This window comes from Beta vulgaris, chromosome 9 (genome assembly GCF_026745355.1).
Source record: "Beta vulgaris subsp. vulgaris cultivar EL10 chromosome 9, EL10.2, whole genome shotgun sequence".
Taxonomy (NCBI): Eukaryota; Viridiplantae; Streptophyta; class Magnoliopsida; order Caryophyllales; family Amaranthaceae; genus Beta; species Beta vulgaris.
The window spans coordinates 24,638,284-24,659,536 of record NC_079210.1 but is presented as its reverse complement, the minus strand read 5'-3'; the positions used below and the strand labels follow the sequence as shown (position 1 = coordinate 24,659,536).

The 21,253-nt window shown below is 35.7% G+C and overlaps 1 protein-coding gene across 8 annotated transcripts in view; it reads right to left on the bottom strand.

Moving 5' to 3' along the window:
- Positions 1 to 2,004: 2,004 nt before the first annotated feature.
- The window catches only part of LOC125493342 (uncharacterized), a 59,276-nt gene continuing 40,027 nt past the window's right edge, over positions 2,005 to 21,253 (bottom strand). For 4 of the 8 annotated variants that reach the window (XR_008967525.1, XR_008967530.1, XR_008967529.1 and 1 more), the window contains one exon: positions 2,738 to 3,019. Coding sequence is in view for 2 of the 8 variants with exons in the window: in XM_057391713.1 (XP_057247696.1) it covers positions 2,963 to 3,019 (57 nt within the window). In the remaining 6 variants the exon portion in view is untranslated. Of the gene's footprint in view, positions 2,673 to 2,737; positions 3,020 to 9,754; positions 10,076 to 21,253 lie in introns of those variants that run through there. The other 4 variants (XR_008967527.1, XR_008967526.1, XR_008967531.1 and 1 more) reach the window with 3 other exon arrangements.

Here is a 21,253-nt window from a genome sequence, read left to right as displayed (position 1 = left end):
GAGTATAATCTCTGTAAATAGTTTATAATAAAATATAAACTAAGTTCTCTAATTTTGTTCCGTAGCTGGATAATGACATGTGTTGATGTCGGCGTGACGTTGAGTGTAGGATACATTTTGTCAACGTCAACTGAGTTTGAGTGTGGGATATGATGACGTTTTATCAATGTCAACCCGTGTTTGAGTCTATTCGAATGAGGGGTGACAAAGCTTGAATCTTAATCTAATATGTTTGAGTGTATCTGAATAGTTGGCACAAATATGTTGCGCTTGTTGACTATTTGTAGATAGAACTCCAAGAGAATTTTATGACCTCTTGAGAATAATGATTTTTGGGAAAATTCCTCAGGTACCCTTGAGGTTTGACGTAATTCTCAAATTATCCCTCACATTTGGGTCTAAAATACCCTTACTAATGACGGAAGGTTAACACCGTTAATTTTTTTCCTCTCCCCTCTCCATCTTCATCTTCTTCATCTCTCCTCCCATCTTCTTCACCACTCATATCCTCTTCTTCTCTGACTTTGTGCCACAAACGCCACCAGAAAACCACCACACCACCTAGGCACCCTCAACGGTGCACCGCCAGAACAACAGCACCCCCTTGGAGCACTGTTAGATCCCTGCTTGCCTCCTTCTTCTTTCTCTTTCGCCCTGCTTGCTTGAGGTTCTACGACTTGCAAGAGGGGCGATTCGCGGCGACGGCAGAATGACAAGGAGGAGGCAACAACTGCGAGAAGAGCTTAGTGGTGCTGGTGGTCTCCGAAGAGGAAAGAGAGTTCGGCGAGAGTGGTGGGAGATGACGGGATGAGCAGCAAAAAGGGGGGAGGTGGGGTGGCTAGTACTGCAACTTGGCGGCACTGTGGCAGTGTAGGTGGTGTTTACCGGTGGGGTTGCAGTTAGATGGTGGTACATGTGGTGAATGAGGTTGTTTTGGGTACCAAAAAAAAGAGAGGATTGTGGGAGGAGAAAGAAAAAATTCCGAGGTTTAGAATGTCACAAATGGAGGATGGTGGGAGGGTAGTGAGAAAATTGGGGAGAGAAGGGGGAAAACCTTAAGACGTTAGGGTTCCGTCCTTAATAAGGGTATTTTAGACCCAAACACAAACCTCAGGGTATCTGAGGAATTCCCCAAATATGAGGGGTAATTTGGGAATTACGCCAAACCTCAGGGGCACCTAAGGAATTTCCCATGATTTTTTAGTCCCCCATGAATAAAGGGAGTGAGGTCTATTTATAGGGAATGGAGATCCCCTCACGGACTTGGTAATTTATAGTTTGTGCCCGTTTATGACTTGGAAGTCTTTTTTTTTTTTTTACCTTTGCCATTTCACCATTCTATTTGGACGATAATATTGACTGAGCTAAATAGTTGACAACCCCAATTATATTTGTTTGATTTAATTTGGATATTTTATTTAGGTAGGCTAAATTAACTAAATGGGGCTAATTATACTTGTTTTAACTCAATAATAATCAATATATATTAATGTAAAATACTAATAAATTTTTAGTGTCTACAAATTACCGCCTTAAGATCAGTCATGAACACGACTTGTTGTGTATTAGTATGACGAGGTCTCGACAAATTTGAGTTCGGCTTGGTAACTAGGTGACAATCACCGTGTTGCAAGGATTTGTTGCCGAGAGTCACGAACTACCTACAAGTCTATTAAGTCTTAAACTTGGAAAAATAATCATAATCGAATAAGTAATAGGTTTTTTTTACCCAAGTGCATAAATACACATGACTTGTGTTTAATGTGCATATTAGCAGACAAATTTCCAGCTACCGTTTTCAATTCGTGGCAAAAAATTATCGAGAGCACCTCAATCTATTTGTCTTTGTTTACATACCAAGACGGCAAGACATTGGGTTTGATTTGCAGCATAGAAAATCAATTTCAACGAACTTTTGTAAATCAAGGTAATACACCTTATCTTCCTGTTTCTTTACTGCACAACTTTCGAACAATTTGATAGCAATAATAATTACCTTATAAATGATTTATTTAAATGGAAAGGTGTAGTGAATTAATTAAGACAGAGATAATACATCCATGAGTACATAAGGCGCAACTTGTGACGGAACATGACATTTCCATCGTTGCTCAACACCAAAAGGAATGACTCTCGCGAGGTGACGAGCCACACAATTGCCATCCCTACACACATGCAACCAATCCACAGAGACAAAATTTCTACTAATAAACAAGACATCCTCCAAAATCGAATCTAAGTCAGAAAAGTAAATGGCCCCTCTAGAAAGTCTGGAGACCAAGTTCTGACAAACAGTCTCAAATATAACCCGAGAGTGATGATGATTATGGGCTAATCTTGCTGCAAATAGGAGAGCCTTCCACTCAGCCACTTCAGGAGGCCACGAAGCAGACCACGTCGGGTAGCAGACCACAAGACATGTCTTGAGTTGTTCCTTGCCACTCCCCCAAGCCCAACCTAGTCGTCATCACCCACAATAGCATCAGAGTTAATTTTAATTACCCCTACGCTAGCCCCAAGCCCCCAACCATTTTCTCGAGCTCGTGGAACTTTTAGTACGAGCTGCTTCATAAATCCGCACATTATATGCCCCGTAATCTACAGCCAACTTGCGAGCTCTCTCAACTAGGACATTGTTTTCTATGGGATTATTGGCGAAGAGGCTTTGGTTCCTGCAATACCACAAAAACCAAGCCAAGAAACACATGCCTTTAACTCTCTCTGTAACACCCCAGAATTTCAAAGCGGAAAAGAAAGAAATAATAATAATAGAATTATAAGACGATGGCGGAAACATCGTCTTCTGGGAATATCACTACTATAAGAAATGCGTTTAAATATCTAAGGGATAGAACCAACATAAATAAATAGTAAAAATAAATTAACTTAATTAGATTGATAACCAAAAGAGAAAACAAACTCTTAAATTAAGTAAGAGTCTAGGCCTAAAACATCTAACATTTTAATGCTCGCATCTCAACCCGAGCCCAAAACCAAATAAGATTCTCATCAACATAACCTGCAAAAAAAAAAATACAACAATACAATCAGTAGGGGGTAACTAACAGCTCTCCCAGCTCAATTAGGATCCACGTAGGAGTTATCAAGTATTAATAAATAAGTCTCAATATAATCAACATAAAATATCAAATTGAACCAAATAACAGCCAAACAACAACTAACAGTTTAACATGCTTAGACGAAGTAAATCCTAAATATTAAACTTAATATAAGAATACAAGATCAATAACATAAGCCTCAAAAATAATAATACAAAATAATATAATAGGTTTTGAGAAAGAGCCGAATGCAAGTGGATCGCAACCCACTTCCTAAGGTTTGTTAGCTCAAAATCTCCAAACAGCCTATGGGCTTACGTTCTCTACAGCATGTGTCTAAGAATGGCCAAACTCCCGATGCAGGATAGCACCAGCTCAGTACTTCCCAACTTCTCAGATGACAATAATTAACCCAGGTAATACCCCTAAATCGCAACCTAGGTGGTTGGCATGTTCTTCACCGGGGACTACATCTATCCCACCGGATATCTTAATCTCAATAAAATATTTTCACAAATAAATACAATAATATATTCATCAAATATAAATAATAAGGATGCCCTTCAGGCCTTACACCCAAAATCAACAGAAACTAGGATATCAATTCAAGAGTCTCAATTCAACAATATTTATTCTTCTCAAAGTAATAGTAGTTATAATACTAACAAAAATCATTTCACCCAACTAAAAAGAATAAACCAACATTAAAACATACTTATACACCAAAAACACAATATAGTCAAATACTCCAACTACTACACTCTCGTTGTCTGAGTTTGGGTACAAGGTTAATTACAACGTTAGTTATAATACTCTCGGTACATAACTGTTGGCGAAACGGTATTAAAGACAATATTATTCTCCCTCGAGTACTGTAACGTCGACAACTTAGATATTGATTTATAGAAGTACAACATTATTATACTCTTAATACAATAACCAACAATAATACCATCATAATATAAGAAAGACACCAACAATGTAAATATGAGTAATATAGCATTTAACTCACGTAGGCATATAAGCATAGTTTTACATAATCATTACAAATTTTCATCTGCTAGTTGCTACTTATACCCGCAAAGATATTCAATAAGGTGAACTATGTTTTTATTTTAATAATAAGTAGAAGAAAAATAAAAAAATATATAAGTAGAATGTAGAACTCATAGCAGAACTTGATTCACATCCATTCTTCTTCATCACCAAGTGTAACACGTTAGAATACATAAAAATATGAAAAAAGCCAATCATGCTTCTAACAACTCTACTACACTATCATGTAATACACACATAGCTAGAGGAGCAAGGATACAATATCATCTCAAAACCAGCGATCCAAAGGAAGTAGAATGACAGCCTAGAAGTAATTGAGTTCCCTACACCTTGACTTAGTTTCTCCTATTAACACTTCACTTAAATAATAATTCTAGATACCAAAACTAGCCACGAAGATCATGTGTTTGCCTTACGAGTTATACTTCATGTAATATTTGTAATAACAATAATTGCTGCCAACTCTCAAATTACAGAGATAACAAAGTTGAACATACAAACCATACACACAAAGGAAACATGAACTCTACATGAACAATACCTATAACTTAAAATCATATGGTTATACATCATCGTATTTATCAAATTACAAAAAAAATAATATAATTCATAGAAAAAAATGACAACAACATATAACAACCCACCCAAGTTCCTAAGATGAACACTAACCCAACGTAGTATTAAAACTAGATAAATCCTAAGCAGAATCTAATCGTATTAGGATTCCCGTTAGTTACCTGGATTTTAGGTGAAAAACAAATACTAGAATGGTGGAGAAAGAAGAGAATAACATGGCTCCCGAAAACTCCAAGAAAACAGGATGACTCGTCTGCTTGAAATGCAAATGTTCTCCAACATCTATAAAAACTAATGACACCAGAAGCAAGATCTCTCCGAGTAGATGAATTTCAACTAGTCACACGTCCAATTCCGATAAGAGACGAAGGAGGCATGGGGCAAATAAGATGGGTGTGCAGAAATGGCCGAAAATGCGAGAAGGGAGAAAGTCTCTTTTGCATTCTCTCTAAGGTTGGCGTGAAGGGAGGTTTTTTTTTGGGCAACAATATAATGTGATTGATTATATCATTAAGCAAAGGTTCAATTGCATTAAGATGGGTTAATGGGGGATGACTCTTCACCTTTTGGTGGTTACAAAGAGGGATAGAAGATGCTAATACTACGCTTAATACTCCTCCTCTAAATTTTGGACAACATAATAAAGATATGGGCTTGCAAAATAATTCGTTACATTAGTTGACCCAAATTATATACAATGCTTAGAAACTAAAATCGAACGCTACTTAAATTTATAGAACTATTAGCTATATGATAAAATAAATACCCACATTATATATATAACTAATGAAATGACTAAATATATATATATATATATATAACTAATGAAATGACTAAATATATATATATATATATATATATATATATATATATATATATATATATATATATATATATATATTATATATATATATATATATATATATATATATATATATATATAAACTTTAAATTAATAATCACAACAACACAATACAATATAAATAATTATACACTTTCAAAATAGATTTTAATAACAAATTATTTTATTTTACCAGGAAATATCAGTTTAATGTAAACAACGCCAAAAGTTAAGAGTGAAAATTACGGGGTGTTACACTCTCTGTATCCTCTTTGTCCCAGCCTTCCAGCACTTCTAACTAGGAGACTTGACTAGTAGCAGGGACCAGGTCAGCAAGGCCATTGCTCTCCCACACCTCGTGAGCAGCACATGCTGTTGTTTCAAATTCAGTGTGGCAGATAGGATACATGAAATCTTCAATTAAGTGACGAGACTTTAGGAGAGATCGGACTGGAAGTGTTGAAGTGCAAATTCGCCAACAGAAGTGACGAATTTTAGGTGACACATCTAAGCTCCATAGTTTAACCCATGATTGATGGAAATTATCAAAAATGCAAGCTTTACCCACCATATATGCTGTCTTAATAGAGTAATTCCCATCTTTTGTAAACACCCATGAAATTTTATCTCTAAGCAAACGCTCACAAATGGGGATAGCTAGTATAGCTTGCGCATCGTTCTCCTCAAAATTGTTTAAAATCAAATCTTCCCTCCACATCTTAGTCTCTCTGTCATCCAGATCACTCGCATATACAACATCAGCCACTAGAGCACCCTGAAAAAATAGCTACCATCCTTAAGACCCAAGGTTCTTCCCAGACTCTAATTTTCGACCCATCACCAACACACTAAAGGATCCCTTCTTTCAAAAGAGATTTAGTACCCCAAATGCTTCTCCACGCATAGCTACCAATTGCACCTAAGGAAGAGGAGAGAAAGGACGAGTTCGAGAAATACGTTGCACACATCACCCTACTAAAGAGAGATTCGATGGATTGAACTAGTCTCCAAGCCTGCCGCTCTAAGAGGGCTTCATTAAACACACCAAGATTGCGAAATAACCCAGGCCCCCTAAACACTTCGGAGTGCATAGGGAATCCCAACTCTTCCAATGCATCTTACGTTTAGTACCCGTCTGTCCCCACCATAATCTAGCCATGGTTGAATGGATCGACTGCATAACATTGCCAGGAACTTTATACACACCCTTCAAATAAGTAGGAATAGCTTGGTCAGCAACTTTGAGTAGTACCTCCTTACCATCACAAGAGAGTACTTTTTCTTTCCAACCCTGCAGCTTTTTCCAGACACGATCCTTCATATCCGCAAAGAAGACTTTCTTCGAACGACCAGCAACAGTAGGCACCCCCAAGAATTTTCGATGTCTGTCTACATGTCTTATCTTTAAAAACTCCGTCAGCTCCTATTTCTGCACATCACATACACCTTTGCTAAAGGAAATATCAGAGTTTTCAATATTGATTTTTTGCCCGGATGTAGCTTCATATTTATTGAGAATATCAACTATAGTTTTGCATTCCTGTTGGGTGGCTCTAGCAAAAAGCAAACTGTCATCAACGAACAATAGATGAGAAATTCCAGGACCATTCTGAGTAGCTCTGACCCCATGAATTTGTTTTCTAAAGAAGCTTTAGTCAATAGAGAAGAAAGGGCATCAGCAACCAGAACAAATAAGTAGGGGAATATAGGGTCCCCTTGTTTGAGACCCCGAGAAGTGATAATAGACCCTCAAACATTACCATTCACCACAAAGAAGTACCTAACTGAAGACACGCACTCCATCATCACCTCAACCCAAGCCTTCGCAAACCCCATCTTCAGCAAAAGAGACTTAAAATCCTCCACTCCACTTTGTCATACGCCTTACTTATATCTAATTTTATGGCAACTGAATCCCTACGACCCCGAAATTTATGCTTCATAGAATAAAAGATCTCAAGAGCAATAAGAGCGTTGTCTGTAATCAGGCTCTCGGGAACAAAAGCACTCTGGTTCTCCGAGACAATCTCAAGTAAAATTATTTTGAGCCTATTAACCAATACTTTTGAAGCAAGCTTATAAATAATATTACAGAGACTAAGGGGACAGAATTCAGAGGCAAGAGTAGGAGATTTAACCTTTGGGATCAAGGCCACATTTTTAGAATTGATACCATCCGAAGGACGGGTCCCATGAATAATACCAAGCACCGCAACCATGACATCATCCTCGACAATGTGCCATAATTTTTGGTAGAAAATAGCATGCATTTCGTCAAGGCCCAGGGTCTTGCACATATGCATCTGATTAAGAGCATTCCAGACCTCCTCCTTCGTACCATTTCGAACTAACAAATCTTCATCTCATTTGTAACCCTCGTGTCCAAAGAATGGAGCACCTCGTTAATACTAGTCACTTGAGGGAAACAATAGCAACAAGGACCCATAATAGTCACAAATTACCGGCTCCATGTCATCCTCATCTTTTTTTGACACACCGTTGCTGTCATATAAACCATGGATGTAATCATGACATTTTCTTTGGGACTTTATATAATTGATTTAATTTACAGCGCTAAGACTCTTCATCAGTGTTAACATCACAAATTAAAAGGTAAACTTTTTATCCTTCTCAGTAATAAATAATCCCTCTATTTTTTTTACCTTCTCACTTTCATATGTGCGTCTCCAGTTGCACATTTTTGAGCTTAAATATCTCTCATTATATATTGGTAAAAATTATTACGATGGAATATTAATAAAGTATTGATTGAGATGAATTAAACAAGATCCCACATGACTATATTTTTTCTTGTAAATTGAAAAAAAAAATGAGAAGATTCAACATGCTAGTCGTGATGAACCAAATAATTAAAGATGACACTTTTGGAGCGCAATAGAAGGCAATAAAAAAACACACAAAAGTGTTCGTCATGATGAGTCAGTAATGAACCCATCGAAGTTGTTAGGTCAGCGTGTTAGTTGTGATAAACCTATCAATTAAGGATGACACTTTTGGAGTGTTCGTCGGCGACGATCATGTAATCGACATATTTGAATTTTGATTTTTTCTATTCTCTATTACTCATTCCTTTCTATTTTTCTTTGAGGATGGTGTTCATTAAAGAGTTCAATGATGATAAACACTCCTACATTGCTGTTGTTGATCACGAAAGAGATCATGGCCCCAGATTTGGCACTATTATTATAATCTTACAAAGGATTAAGCACAGCGGAAGAGGCTGTGGTCGAGCTAACCCGAACTATTACAATCACACGCACCAAACTACATTGGAAAGTGTTGAACTATTAACATGATACGGTTCCTTATTGGGAATCCAATATGGAAACAACTTTCATTAACATAACTTTGCTTTAACTCGGGGGAAAGAGAACGCGTTGGAGGAGACAAATAAAGCTTACACTCCGATAGTGGGGGGTCGTCAGCCAACCATTTGCTTTACTTTTGTCCAATAACTGCGACTTCCAGAGTTCATTTTTCGCTGATTAAATAAGCAATTTACAAGTATCACATTACCGGATATATCGCTCAATTATCACCCCACAAAGCAATGGACATGTTTCCCTGTGGGGCCCCGAAGATTCACAGTCCGCAGGGAACTATTCGTGTCAACTCATTCATCGACTCAGATAAGGCTACTTTCCCCTTTAAGATTTCTTTCGATCATCATTAATAACACAATCAAATCATTCTTAGAACTCATTCATAGTTCTAGTAAAACTAGACATCCTTTGCATAATAAACCAACCATATTAGAAGACGTCACTTTAGAGAACTATAATCACATGTCATAGTACATTCATACGTATTTCAAGTTCAATATATTTATGCATTTAGGTTCGACTCAATTCCAATCATAAAACTTATTTACCACAACGAATAAACAATTATATTCGGTGAAACATCAATAATAGTGAAAAAAGGTGTCTCAGTTAGAATTAACTAACGAGAGTTACTAAAGAAGCTAAACATAACTCATACTTTTGCATATAAAAATTTATATTCATCTACATTTCATGACTATCAATCTAAATTCATCTCAACAACAATATTGGTAGTGGTTATGGAACAACCACAAGACTCACAATAGGTCTCTCAGCTAGAATTAACTAGCAAGAGTTAACTAAAACTCTACAACTCAAGGTTCATTAAATGAATATTAATGCAAAGTAGCCAAATATGGTTCAAGTTATACTATTAGTTAGTTCCAATTAACATAATTAATAATAAACTATTAACGAACCAAACTTATGATTACATAAAGTAAGTTGAGCTCATATTTAATAGATTACTACATAAACTTATAATAGAGACTTCATCAAGGTACTTATGAACTTACACTTACTTACGCGTTCAAGCTCATGGCTTACTTGTAATAGAACACTAATTAAACCATATTACTTTATTACATTGAAATCCCTTTTTAAACATGATCTCAATAATCTAGTTCATAATTAAATAAACTATAACCAATAATCTCCATAGTATTATCAACTGTTGACCCTTGAGTTTTAAAGATGACCTAACCACAAAAGACATAGTATATTTTATTTATGTTGTTGCAAGGTAATTCATGCTTGAGCAAAGAGAATACTTGGTTGAAGATTAAAACGGAGAATTAATCAAGATCGAAGTAACGAAGTTCGAGTGGTGAAGAATCAAGCATGGAATGAAGATTAGAATACATTAGAGTGTATTTATTATCTTCATGTTAAGGTTGAGTAAAAGCTTAATTAAGTTCGTGGTGAATTCTCAAAGGAACTTGATTCCGTTCCCATGAAAGGAACAGACCTGGCACTATAGGAACAAGGTTAGGGAACAAGACTTAAAACTGGTTTAGGAACTCCTAAGAGTCTCTAAAGTTGTGCGCCTAACTCAAATATGCGCCCAATATATTTGTTAAGAGTTTTTAGGGTTGTTTTAACTAAGATCCACTATTTTAGGAATTTAGTTTAAGTTTGTTAGGAAAAGATTTTAAAAAGATTTTCTTATTTTAATTTAACCGATTTTCAAATCTTATCTTTTCATCTTTTATCTTTTATATTTTATTTAAAATATTTTGTTTTCAAAAATAATATCTTTCCGGTTTTTAAAATGTTTCGGTTTTAAAAATATAAAACTGTTTTTCTGTTTTTATTAAAGATATTTTGAAAAAGATATATTTCCTAAAAACTAGCTAAAGTATTTAATTAATTTATTTCCTAAAAATTGGATTGCACGCCTAAAGCTACTGTTACACGATTTATGTAGTTAGTGGATTTATGTAGTTTACTTCTAATTCCGCAAAAAGTATAGCTTATTCTCTCACTATAATTCACCCCCTCTTATAGTGCTCATATTATACAACAATTGGTATCAGAGCAGGAACTCTAAAAATCAGGAAACCCTGTTGAGTTCAAGATCTTGAAAAATATGCATACTAGAGAGAAACTGGAAGAAGGGTACTCTACGTAGAGGCCACCAATGTTCAATGGTAAGTTCTACACTAGTGGAAGAACAGAATGAAGATCTTCATCAAAGCCGACAATTACCAGGTATGGAGAGTTATAGAGGTAGGTGATTTTGAAGTCACTACCACTAATGACAAGAATGAGGTAATTCCTAAATCTATATCTGATTTTGATAAAGCAGATTTCGAAAAAATGGAAATTAATGCTCTTGCTATAAAACTGCTTCATTGTGGTCTTGGACCTCATGAACACAATCGTGTCATGGGATGCAAAACCGCAAAACAATTTTGGGATCTTCTTGAAGTCACTCATGAAGGTACGAGTGAAGTTAAGAGATCAAAAATAGATCTTTTGATGAACCAATATGAACTGTTTCAAATGAAATCAAAAGAGTCTATCCAAGACAAGTTTACACGCTTTACTAATATTATTAATGAGCTAACATCTCTTGGAAAAGTGATTACATCTGAGGAACAGGTACGAAAGGTCCTAAGGAGCCTTCCTAGGGATCGATGGATGGTTAAGGTAACTGCCTTACAGGTAACTAAGGACTTTACGAAGTTCAATCTGGAACAACTTGCTGGTTCCCTTATGACTCATGAGTTGCAATTGGACAATGAGAATGGAGACATGTCCAAGCAAAAATCAATAGCCTTAAAAGCTGATGAAAGTGAAGACTCAAAAACTGATGAAGAAGAATCCGCTCTCATGGTCCGAAAATTCAAAAGAATGTTTAGGAACATGAAGAATGGAGACTACAAAGGTAAGAATAAAAAATATTCTAACAAACTTGTTTGTCATAAGTGTGGCAGCTCTAGCACTTCATCAAGGAAGTCCCCAATGGGAACAAGAAAAAGGCAAAGGAAGGGAACGAAGCAGAGATAGGAACAAGGAATACAAAAGTTCCTATACTCGATCTGATATGAAGAAAGCTATGGTTGTTGCATGGGGAGACTCTGACTCCAAAGAAGAAGATGATCCTCAACCAAATGAGGAGACTGCAAACTTCTGTCTTATGGCTCTTGACAATTCCGAATCTGACGAAGAGATTGAATCTCTTGAGGTTGGAGTGAGGGGGAACAACACATGGTACCTAGACAGTGGTTGTTCTAAGCATATGACTGGAGATAAATCAAGATTTCTCTCACTCTCAGCCTATAATGGTGGAAGTGTGACTTTTGGTGACAACAAGAAAGGTAACATAGTTGCCATGGGCAAAGTTGGTAAGTCATCGTCACATTCCATAGATAATGTTTTCTAGTTGATGGTTAAAGCATAACTTGTTAAGTATTTCCCAATTCTGTATAAGGGAACTGTGTGAAGTTTAATAGTGAAAAATGTTTAATTGTCAACAATAGCACAAAGGATTCATTTTGGAAGGAACAAGAAAGGGAACACATATGTTGTGGATCTCAACCTTGTTCCCAAAAACAATTACATGCCTTAGTGTTATTGATGATGATTCATTTTATGGCACAAGCGTCTAGGTCATGCTAGCTTTCTTTGCTTGACAAACTTCGTTCTAAAGAACTAGTTTTAGGTTTACCTTCATAAGTTTCATTTAGATCATGTTTGTGATGCATGCGCAAAGGATAAGCATGTTAGGTCCTCTTTCAAGTCCAAAATGTGGAAGTACCACAAGACCTTAGAGTTAATTCATATGGATTTATGTGGACCTATGAGGATACAAAGTAGGAGTGGAAAGAAATATGTGTTGGTAATTGTACATGACTTCTCTAGATTTACTTGGGTTATTTTTCTTTCTAGCAAGGACGAGACTTATGATGAGTTCCTTGTCTTTGCAAAGAAAGTTCAAAATTTGAGTGGTCATAAATTGCTACACCTTAGATCCGACCATGGCAAAGAATTTGAAAACTTTAAGTTTGATGACTTTAGTAGAGACAATGGTTAGATCACAATTTCTCACCCCTAGAACACCTCAACAAAATGGTGTTGTTGAAAGGAAGAATAGAACACTAGAAGAAATGGCTAGGACTATGTTGATAGCTAGTGGTCTTCCTAAAACTTTTGGGCGAAGCTGTGAATACTGCTTGTCATATTATAAATCGTGCCATGGTAGACCTTTATTAAATAAAACTCCTATGAGCTGTATTTTGGTAAAAAGCCCAATATTACATATTTCAGAACATTTGGATGTAAATGTTTTGTTCATAATAATGGGAAACAAAATTTGGAAAATTTGATGCTAGAAGTGAAGAAGCTGTATTCTTAGGATATCTTCTAGTAGCAAGCTTATAGAGTTTATAATAAAAGGTCTATGTGTGTAGAAGAAAGTGTGCATGTTATTTTTGATGAAACAGATAAATTTGATGCAAGCACACAGGTTGATGATGACTTCGAAATAGGATTAGCAAAAGATCAAGTCTTATTGATGAGACTTTGGAAGACGAAGTCATGGGAACAAAGCCAAGGGAACAACATCCTGTTCCTGTTCCCAATGAGGAAGAAGAAGAACTAGGTGATGATACACAAGTGAATGAATCCACTATTGTTGAACCTGGTTCCCAAGTACAGGGAAATGAAGATGATCAAGGAAACCAAGTTTCCATCCAGGATTTCCAACCAAAGCCTTGGAAAACTCATCGTTCCCATCCTGTGGAACTCAATAATCAGTGACATAAACAAGGGAACTCAAACGAGATCTCAATTGAAAAATTTTGTGCTTTTCATGCTTTTCTTTCTATGTTGGAACCTAGGAACATGAAGAAGCTCTCACTGATGCTGATTGGATCGTAGCATGCAGGATGAACTTCATCAATTTGAAAGAAACAAAGTTTGGCACCTTGAACCTAAACCTAAACAAACAAGGTTATTGGTTTAAATGGGTGTTTAGAAACAAATTGATGAGTTCGGAACCATAATAAGAAACAAGGCCAGGTTAGTTGTGAAAGGATACAATCAACAGGAAGGATATATTATGAAGAAACTTTTGCTCCGTTGCAAGATTGGAAGCAATTAGAATTTTCATAGCATTTGCTGCTTCATGGGTTTTAAATTGTATCAAATGGATGTAAAATGTGCTTTTCTAAATGGTTATCTTAATGAGGAGGTATTTGTAGAACAACCTCCAGGTTTTGAAAGTAAAGAATTTCCTAATCATGTCTTTAAGCTTGACAAAGCTCTTTATGGGTTAAAGCAAGCTCCAAGAGCATGGTATGAAAGACTTTCTAAGTTCCTTCTTGAAAATGAGTTTAAAAGAGGAAAATTGGATCGAACCTTGTTTTTAAAATCAAAAGGAAAACATTTATTAGTTGTTCAAATATATGTTGATGATATTATATTTGGTGCCACTAATGAATCTTTGTGCAAGGACTTTGCTAATCTCATGAGTAAAGAATTTGAAATGAGTATGATGGGGGAGCTCAACTTCTTCTTGGGGTTGCAAATCAAGCAAACAGAAGAAGGAATCTACATCCATCAACAAAAGTACATAAAGGAACTATTGAAAAAGTATGGTTTGGAAGCATCCAAAGTAAATCATACACCTATGGGAATTCAACCAGATTGGATGAAGATTCTATAGGAAAGTGTGGATCAAACCAAGTATCGAGGTATGATTGGCTCATTACTATATCTAACTGCAAGTCGTCCTGATATTGCTTTCAGTGTAGGGTTATGTGCAAGGTTTCAAGCCAATCCAAAGGAATCTCATCTCACAGCTGTGAAGAGAATCCTAAGATACCTCAAGGGAACAGATGATTTAAGCCTATTCTATTCGAGAAGTGATACCTTTGAATTAAAGGATTTGCGGATGCTGACTATGCAGGAGATCTGGTCAATAGGAAGAGTACATCAGGTATGGTTCAGTTCCTTAGTCATAGTTTAGTTTCTTGGAGCACCAAGAAGCAAAACACAGTTGCTTTATCTACAGCTGAGGCTGAATATGTTGCAGCAGCAGCATGTTGTTCCCAAATGCTATGGATAAAACAACAACTACGTGACTATGGAATTTACTTTGAATGTGTTCCCATCTATTGTGATAATACTAGTGCTATTAGTATTTCTAAAGATCCCGTCATCATTCAAGAGTCAAACACATCCATATTAGGCATCACTTTCTGAAAGATAATGTTGAAAAGGGTCTTATTAAAATGGAATTCTGTGAGACTGAACGTCAAATTGCAGACATTTTGACAAAGCCCTTAAATAGAGATAGGTTTGAGAAATTGAGACTTGAACTTGGCTTAATCAAGTTGAAATGATTGCTACATATTCCCCTTTGTATTAATTCTTTGGCATTATGTTGGGATGTGCATATTCGATGTTTTTATTTGCTTAAATACATCACAATTCTTATATGATTATTTCATGTGTATAAGTAAAAATGTCTGAAAACTGCTCACCAATGTCCAATAATATTCCCCTTATTGTTCATAAAACAATTCTATGCCTTAAGTGTTGACAAAGGATTAAAAAGAATTAATGGTGTTCCAAAGTAGCAAAATTTCTTGTTTCCATTCATTGTTCCCAAACGCTGTTCCCAGCGTATTAAGTTTAGATTTTTTTTTCAAAATTCGAAAAACCAAAAATATTCTGTTCAGATTTTTTCTCCTAAAAATCTGATTTTTCCATCATATCTCTCAAGTTAGTTGAAGATATTTTTTTAATTAGTAGAAGATTTTTTTTCTTCAAAAACGTGTACTATACACGGTTTTTATATTTTTTTTCTTTCCTTAAACCAAAAAATTAACTTTTTTTTCTTCTCATAAAACCGAAAATCCCTCACAAAACATGAACCAACAAAAATACTTCTCACTCTCTCTCCTCCCACAAAGCCGAAAAACCCTCTCCTTCCTCATAAATTGAATCACCTACCACCATGGATATTCTCCAATTCTACAAGAATTCTAAGAAAAGGAAAACAATGAGAACGTTGAAATGGAGGTTGGAAGATCACATGCAACAAGTGAGGGGGAATCGATGTTCCTGAGAGAGGAACAACAAATTGCTCGAAAAAATCCACGGCATACTAGGTATGTTATGGACTTTATTTATGTTTCTTGGTGAAAAGAGTAAATTTTCGTCAATTGCTCAATATGATCAAGTTTCAAGGTTGGGAGCATCTTTTGTGAATTGTTATGGAAATAGTTTATTCCTAAATTATGGACGAATTTTGTGAAAACTTTTCCATGATGAAGAAGGAAATTGTTCCACTTTGGTAAAGGGAACCAAATTGATTTTAATGCTAAAATTTTGGGTAAATTGCTTGGTGTTCCGTGAGAGGAACTGATGTTTATTTAAGAAACAACGTGGATCCATCCATTTTCGGATATCTCTTTTGATCAATTGATTGTTAATATGGTGGTCAAAAGGGAAAAACATTTCTTGATCATAATCTTCTTTCTCCCTATCACAAAATTTTATTTCACATCCTAAAAAAAGCCTTATTGCATCGTCTTTCTAAACGTGCTCAAGTTAGCATGTTGGATTTAATTTATATTCATTGTTTAGCCTCTCATAAACACATAAACTTTCCCTCTTTAATGATTCAACACATGAGTCATTGTATTGAAAATGGTTTTGTTGTTGTATGAGCTCTTATAACCGAAATCTCTTAAGTTCAATGTGAAAATTTCGGGAACTCAACCATTGGTGTATCACGGGAAATATGTTGAATGTGCGTGCCTTGAATAATTGAATGTTTGTGTTGTGAATGGGAAGTAATCAAGGGAAGGGCTAACTTGATATGATGAGGATGATGAAGTATATGATGAAGTGGAAGAAGAAGAAGAAAAAGAATTGAAGAGAAGAAAACAGAAAAAGGAAAAAGAAAAAGAAAAGAAAATCGAAAAAAAAAAGAAGAAGCTAAGAAGAAAGGGAAGAAGGTGGTTGAAGAGGTGGTGAAACCGGTTACAAAACACTAGAACTAGTCAAGAGTTCAAAACATGAAAGTGCTTAATTTTCCTTTGCTTGATCGCAGTGAAAGTTTTGAGGAAGATGAAGTTAGGTGATTGATAGGAAGATTATGAATCTAACCTACCTCCTTCTAGGGAACCGACTCCTGTTCCATGGAAACCAATCCTCCTTTTCCTCCATCTCCACAAAAATCTGCCTCACCTCTACCTAGCACCACAAAATGATCCTATCCCTCCCTCTACCTCAAAACCCTCCTGTTCTGTTCCTAAAGTAAGGAAACAGTGTGTTCCCATTCAGAGGAACAACCTGCTGTTCCCAAACCTAAGGAACAAACAGCCGAACCAATCCTTCTCAAATGCTCCCTCGTCTTCTCAAAATCCTACCATTGGTTCTACATATCTCTAGCTCATGCTAGAAGATTGGATTTTTGTTTCTTGGTTATGGGTCATTCGGAAGCAATGATGGAGTTTGCTACGGAAGCTAAGGATTTAAATGGGTTGTAAAGGGGTAATGCACAAAGTTGACAAAGCCTTGGAGGACAACAAGTGATCATGGTCGTTGGTGAACTTTCTTCCTCCATCAAGTATGAACTCTTATTGAAGTTGGAAGATTGTGCTCAAGGGAATGATCATATGGCCGAAAATCATCAAGGTGATGGCAACTTCATGATGTGGTGGAAGAAATCGAGCAACCTCCCTCTCCTAAACCATAAACCTCTTCTAGTTTAGTTTTTTTTGTGTGGGAACATGAACTTTTTAATATTTGTCTTTTCTATCTTTCTCCTTTAATCATGCTACAATGGAACTTGTTAATTTGATAATTCTAAGTTAATCTTTTTGCATGTGTGCGTCTACATGAATGGCTAATATTCTTGGATTGCGGTTTTTGAGAGTTGAATGCTTTATTTGCTTATTTCTCACAAGTTTGGTGGTGTGATGTGTTTAGTGAATAATATTCATCTTTTTGAAATCGTGGACTAATGTTTTTGAAGATGCCAAAGGGGGAAAGATAACGGCAATCAGAGTAAATTTTTTTTTGTCATGATTATGTTCTCATATTTCTCTTTACAAAATAAAATAAGATCTAACGAGTCTATAATATTAATTTAACTTGGTTACATACTTTGTTAAAATTATTTTATATGACTTATGTTATTATTTTATTATATATGCCTTTTGTTGTCATCTTCAAAAAGGGGGAAATTGTTGACCCTTGAGTTTTGAAGATGACCTAACCACAAAAGACATAGTATATTTTATTTATGTTGTTGCAAGGTAATTCATGCTCGAGCTAAGAGAATACTTGATTGAAGATTAAACGGAGAATTAATCAAGATCGAAGTAAAGATGTTCGAGATGTGAAGAATCAAGCATGGAATGAAGATTAGAATACATTAGGGTATTTATTAATCTTCTGTTAAGGTTGAGTAAAAGCTTAATTAAGTTCGTGGTGAATTCTCAAAGGAACTTGGTTCTGTTCCCATGAAAGGAACAGACCTGGCACTATAGGAACAAGGTTAGGAACAAGACTTAAAACTGTTTAGGAACTCCTAAGAGTCTCTAATATTGTGCGCCTAATAAATATGCGCCCAATATATTGTTAGAGTTTTTAGGGTTGTTTAACTAAGATCCACTATTTTAGGAATTTAGTTTAAGTTTGTTAGGAAAAGATTTTAAAAAGATTTTCTGATTTTAATTAACGATTTTCAAATCTTATCTTTTATCTTTTATTTTTATTTAAAAGATTTTGTTTTCAAAAATAATATTTTCCGGTTTTTAAAATGTTTCGGTTTTTAAAATATAAAACTGTTTTTCCGTTTTATAAAGATATTTTGAAAAAGATATTTTTCCTAAAAACTAGCTAAAGTATTTAATTATTTATTTCCTAAAAATTGATTGCACGCCTAAAGCTACTGCTACACGTTTATGTAGTTAGTGGATTTAGTGGCTTAGTTAATTATCCTCCAAGTATTTAATTAAATTAAATGAGTTTAATTATTCTTCAAGTTTTGTAAAACCACGTAATTGTATGTTACTCTTCTCTTATGAAGTGAAGTAGTGGATTAGTGGATTATTTACTTGACATGAATATTTAATATATTTAATTAAATTAATTAACATCATGGAGATCATGGATAATGGTTAATTAGTGGTGATAATGTCTTGTCTTAATTGTCTATAAATAGGCGCCTAATTCATTTGAACAAAGTGTGTCTGACTTTTATTAGTCACACCAAGTGTGTCTGACTTAGCTAATTGTCTTAGTTATCTAAAAGAGTCAGTGCCTTTTCCTTAAGAGAATTCATACTTACATTAATCGAGTTTATTACTCTTCCATTGTTTTACAAAGTGTATTTTTGAGAAAAGGGTTTGAGTGAACTCTTGTAAGTGTGAGAAGCTTTGAGTGAAGCAAGAGAAAGAGAAAGAGAAAGAGAAAGGAACTTCGAGTGAAGTTTGAGAGGAACGTCAGTTGTGGGAACTGTCGTTGGGAACTTGAGTTGAGTGACTTAAGTTGAGAATCGAGAGAAAATAATAGGTTGTAATCAGAGTTGTTTTGGCCTATTGTAGTAGAAAGTTGTTTAAAATCCCTTGTGGTCGAGGTTGTTTCTTCCTACTAGGCCTAGGAAGTTTTTCCTCGCTAAATCTCTCGTGTTCCCATTGTTTGTTCCCAAGTTTACTTTTAATTCCGCAAAAAGTATAACTTATTCTCTCACTATAATTCACCCCCCCTCTTATAGTGCTCATATTATACAACAATTGGTATCAGAGCAGGAACTCTAAAAATTAGGAAACCCTGTTGAGTTCAAGATCTTGAAAAATATGAATACTAGAGAGAAACTGGAAGAAGGGTACTCTACGTAGAGGCCACCAATGTTCAATGGTAAGTTCTACGCCTACTGGAAGAACATAATGGAGATCTTTATCAAAGCCGACAATTACCAGGTATGGAGAGTTATAGAGGTAGGTGATGTTGAAGTCACTACCACTAATGACAAGAATGAGGTAATTCCTAAATCTATATCTGATTTTGATAAAGCAGATTCGAAAAAATGGAAATTAATGCTCTTGCTATAAACTGCTATTGTGGTCTTGGACCTCATGAACACAATCGTGTCATGGGATGCAAAACCGCAAAACAAATTTGGGATCTTCTTGAAGTCACTCATGAAGGTACGAGTGAAGTTAAGAGATCAAAAATAGATCTTTTGATGAACCATTTGAACTGTTTCAAATGAAATCAAAAGAGTCTATCCAAGACATGTTTACACGCTTTACTAATATTATTAATGACCTAACATCTCTTGGAAAAGTGATTACATTTGAGGAACAGGTACGAAAGGTCCTAAGGAGCCTTCCTAGGATCGATGGATGGCTAAGGTAACTGCCTTACAGGAAACTAAGGACTTTACGAAGTTCAATCTGGAACAACTTGCTGGTTCCCTTATGACTCATGAGTTGCAATTGGACAATGAGAATGGAGACATGTCCAAGCAAAAATCAATAGCCTTAAAAGCTGATGAAAGTGAAGACTTAGAAACTGATTTAGAATAATCCGCTCTCATGGTCCGAAAATTCAAAAGAATGTTTAGGAACATGAAGAATGGAGACTACAAAGGTAAGAATAAAAAATATTCAAACAAACTTGTTTGTCATAAGTGTGGCAGCTCTGAGCACTTCATCAAGGAATGTCCCGGCCAATGAGTGTGTATTTAGTAAGGATGCTCATAAGGTTTATTGTGATGTAATTGGTGATTAGGGATAGTAATTGAGAGTTAACTCTTCACCTTCAACCGTTACAATTTTTGGGTCTTTATATCCCATCTATGAAGGCAAAATAGAATGTCACGAAAATCAGAAAATAGAGCATTTGGAATTAGGAGAGACGTAGTTGAAGAATTTCTCTCATGGCTGCCACGGAAACTCAATGTAAGTTTTCCAATCAATTCAAATTTATACCTGTTTCGGGTAAAAACTCGTAAGATGGGGGATGAATCGAGATTAGAAGTCGATGATTAATGGTGGTGATCAATCACTCGGGAATGAAGTGAGCCCTGCAAAAAGAGAGTTAGACTACCCCTGGGGTGTATTCGGGATCGCCCCTTCGACGACCAAGTCAGTTGATTTCTTTAATTGGTAAGTGTGAAGTGGTTTGTCTAGAATTCATTAACTCAATAAATGAGGATCTATAGGTGTTGAAATATGTGAAAGAATGACCCTGCTAGGCTGACACAAGATCTGAGATGAGTGGGACCCATTGGGAGGGGCTTGCCAGGCCGACATAGGGTTTGAGAGCAAGTGGGTCCCACTAAGAACTTCTTGGGCCCAAACATTAGCCCCATGCAAAATATGTGGGAGAAGGCTTCCCTGAAGTCA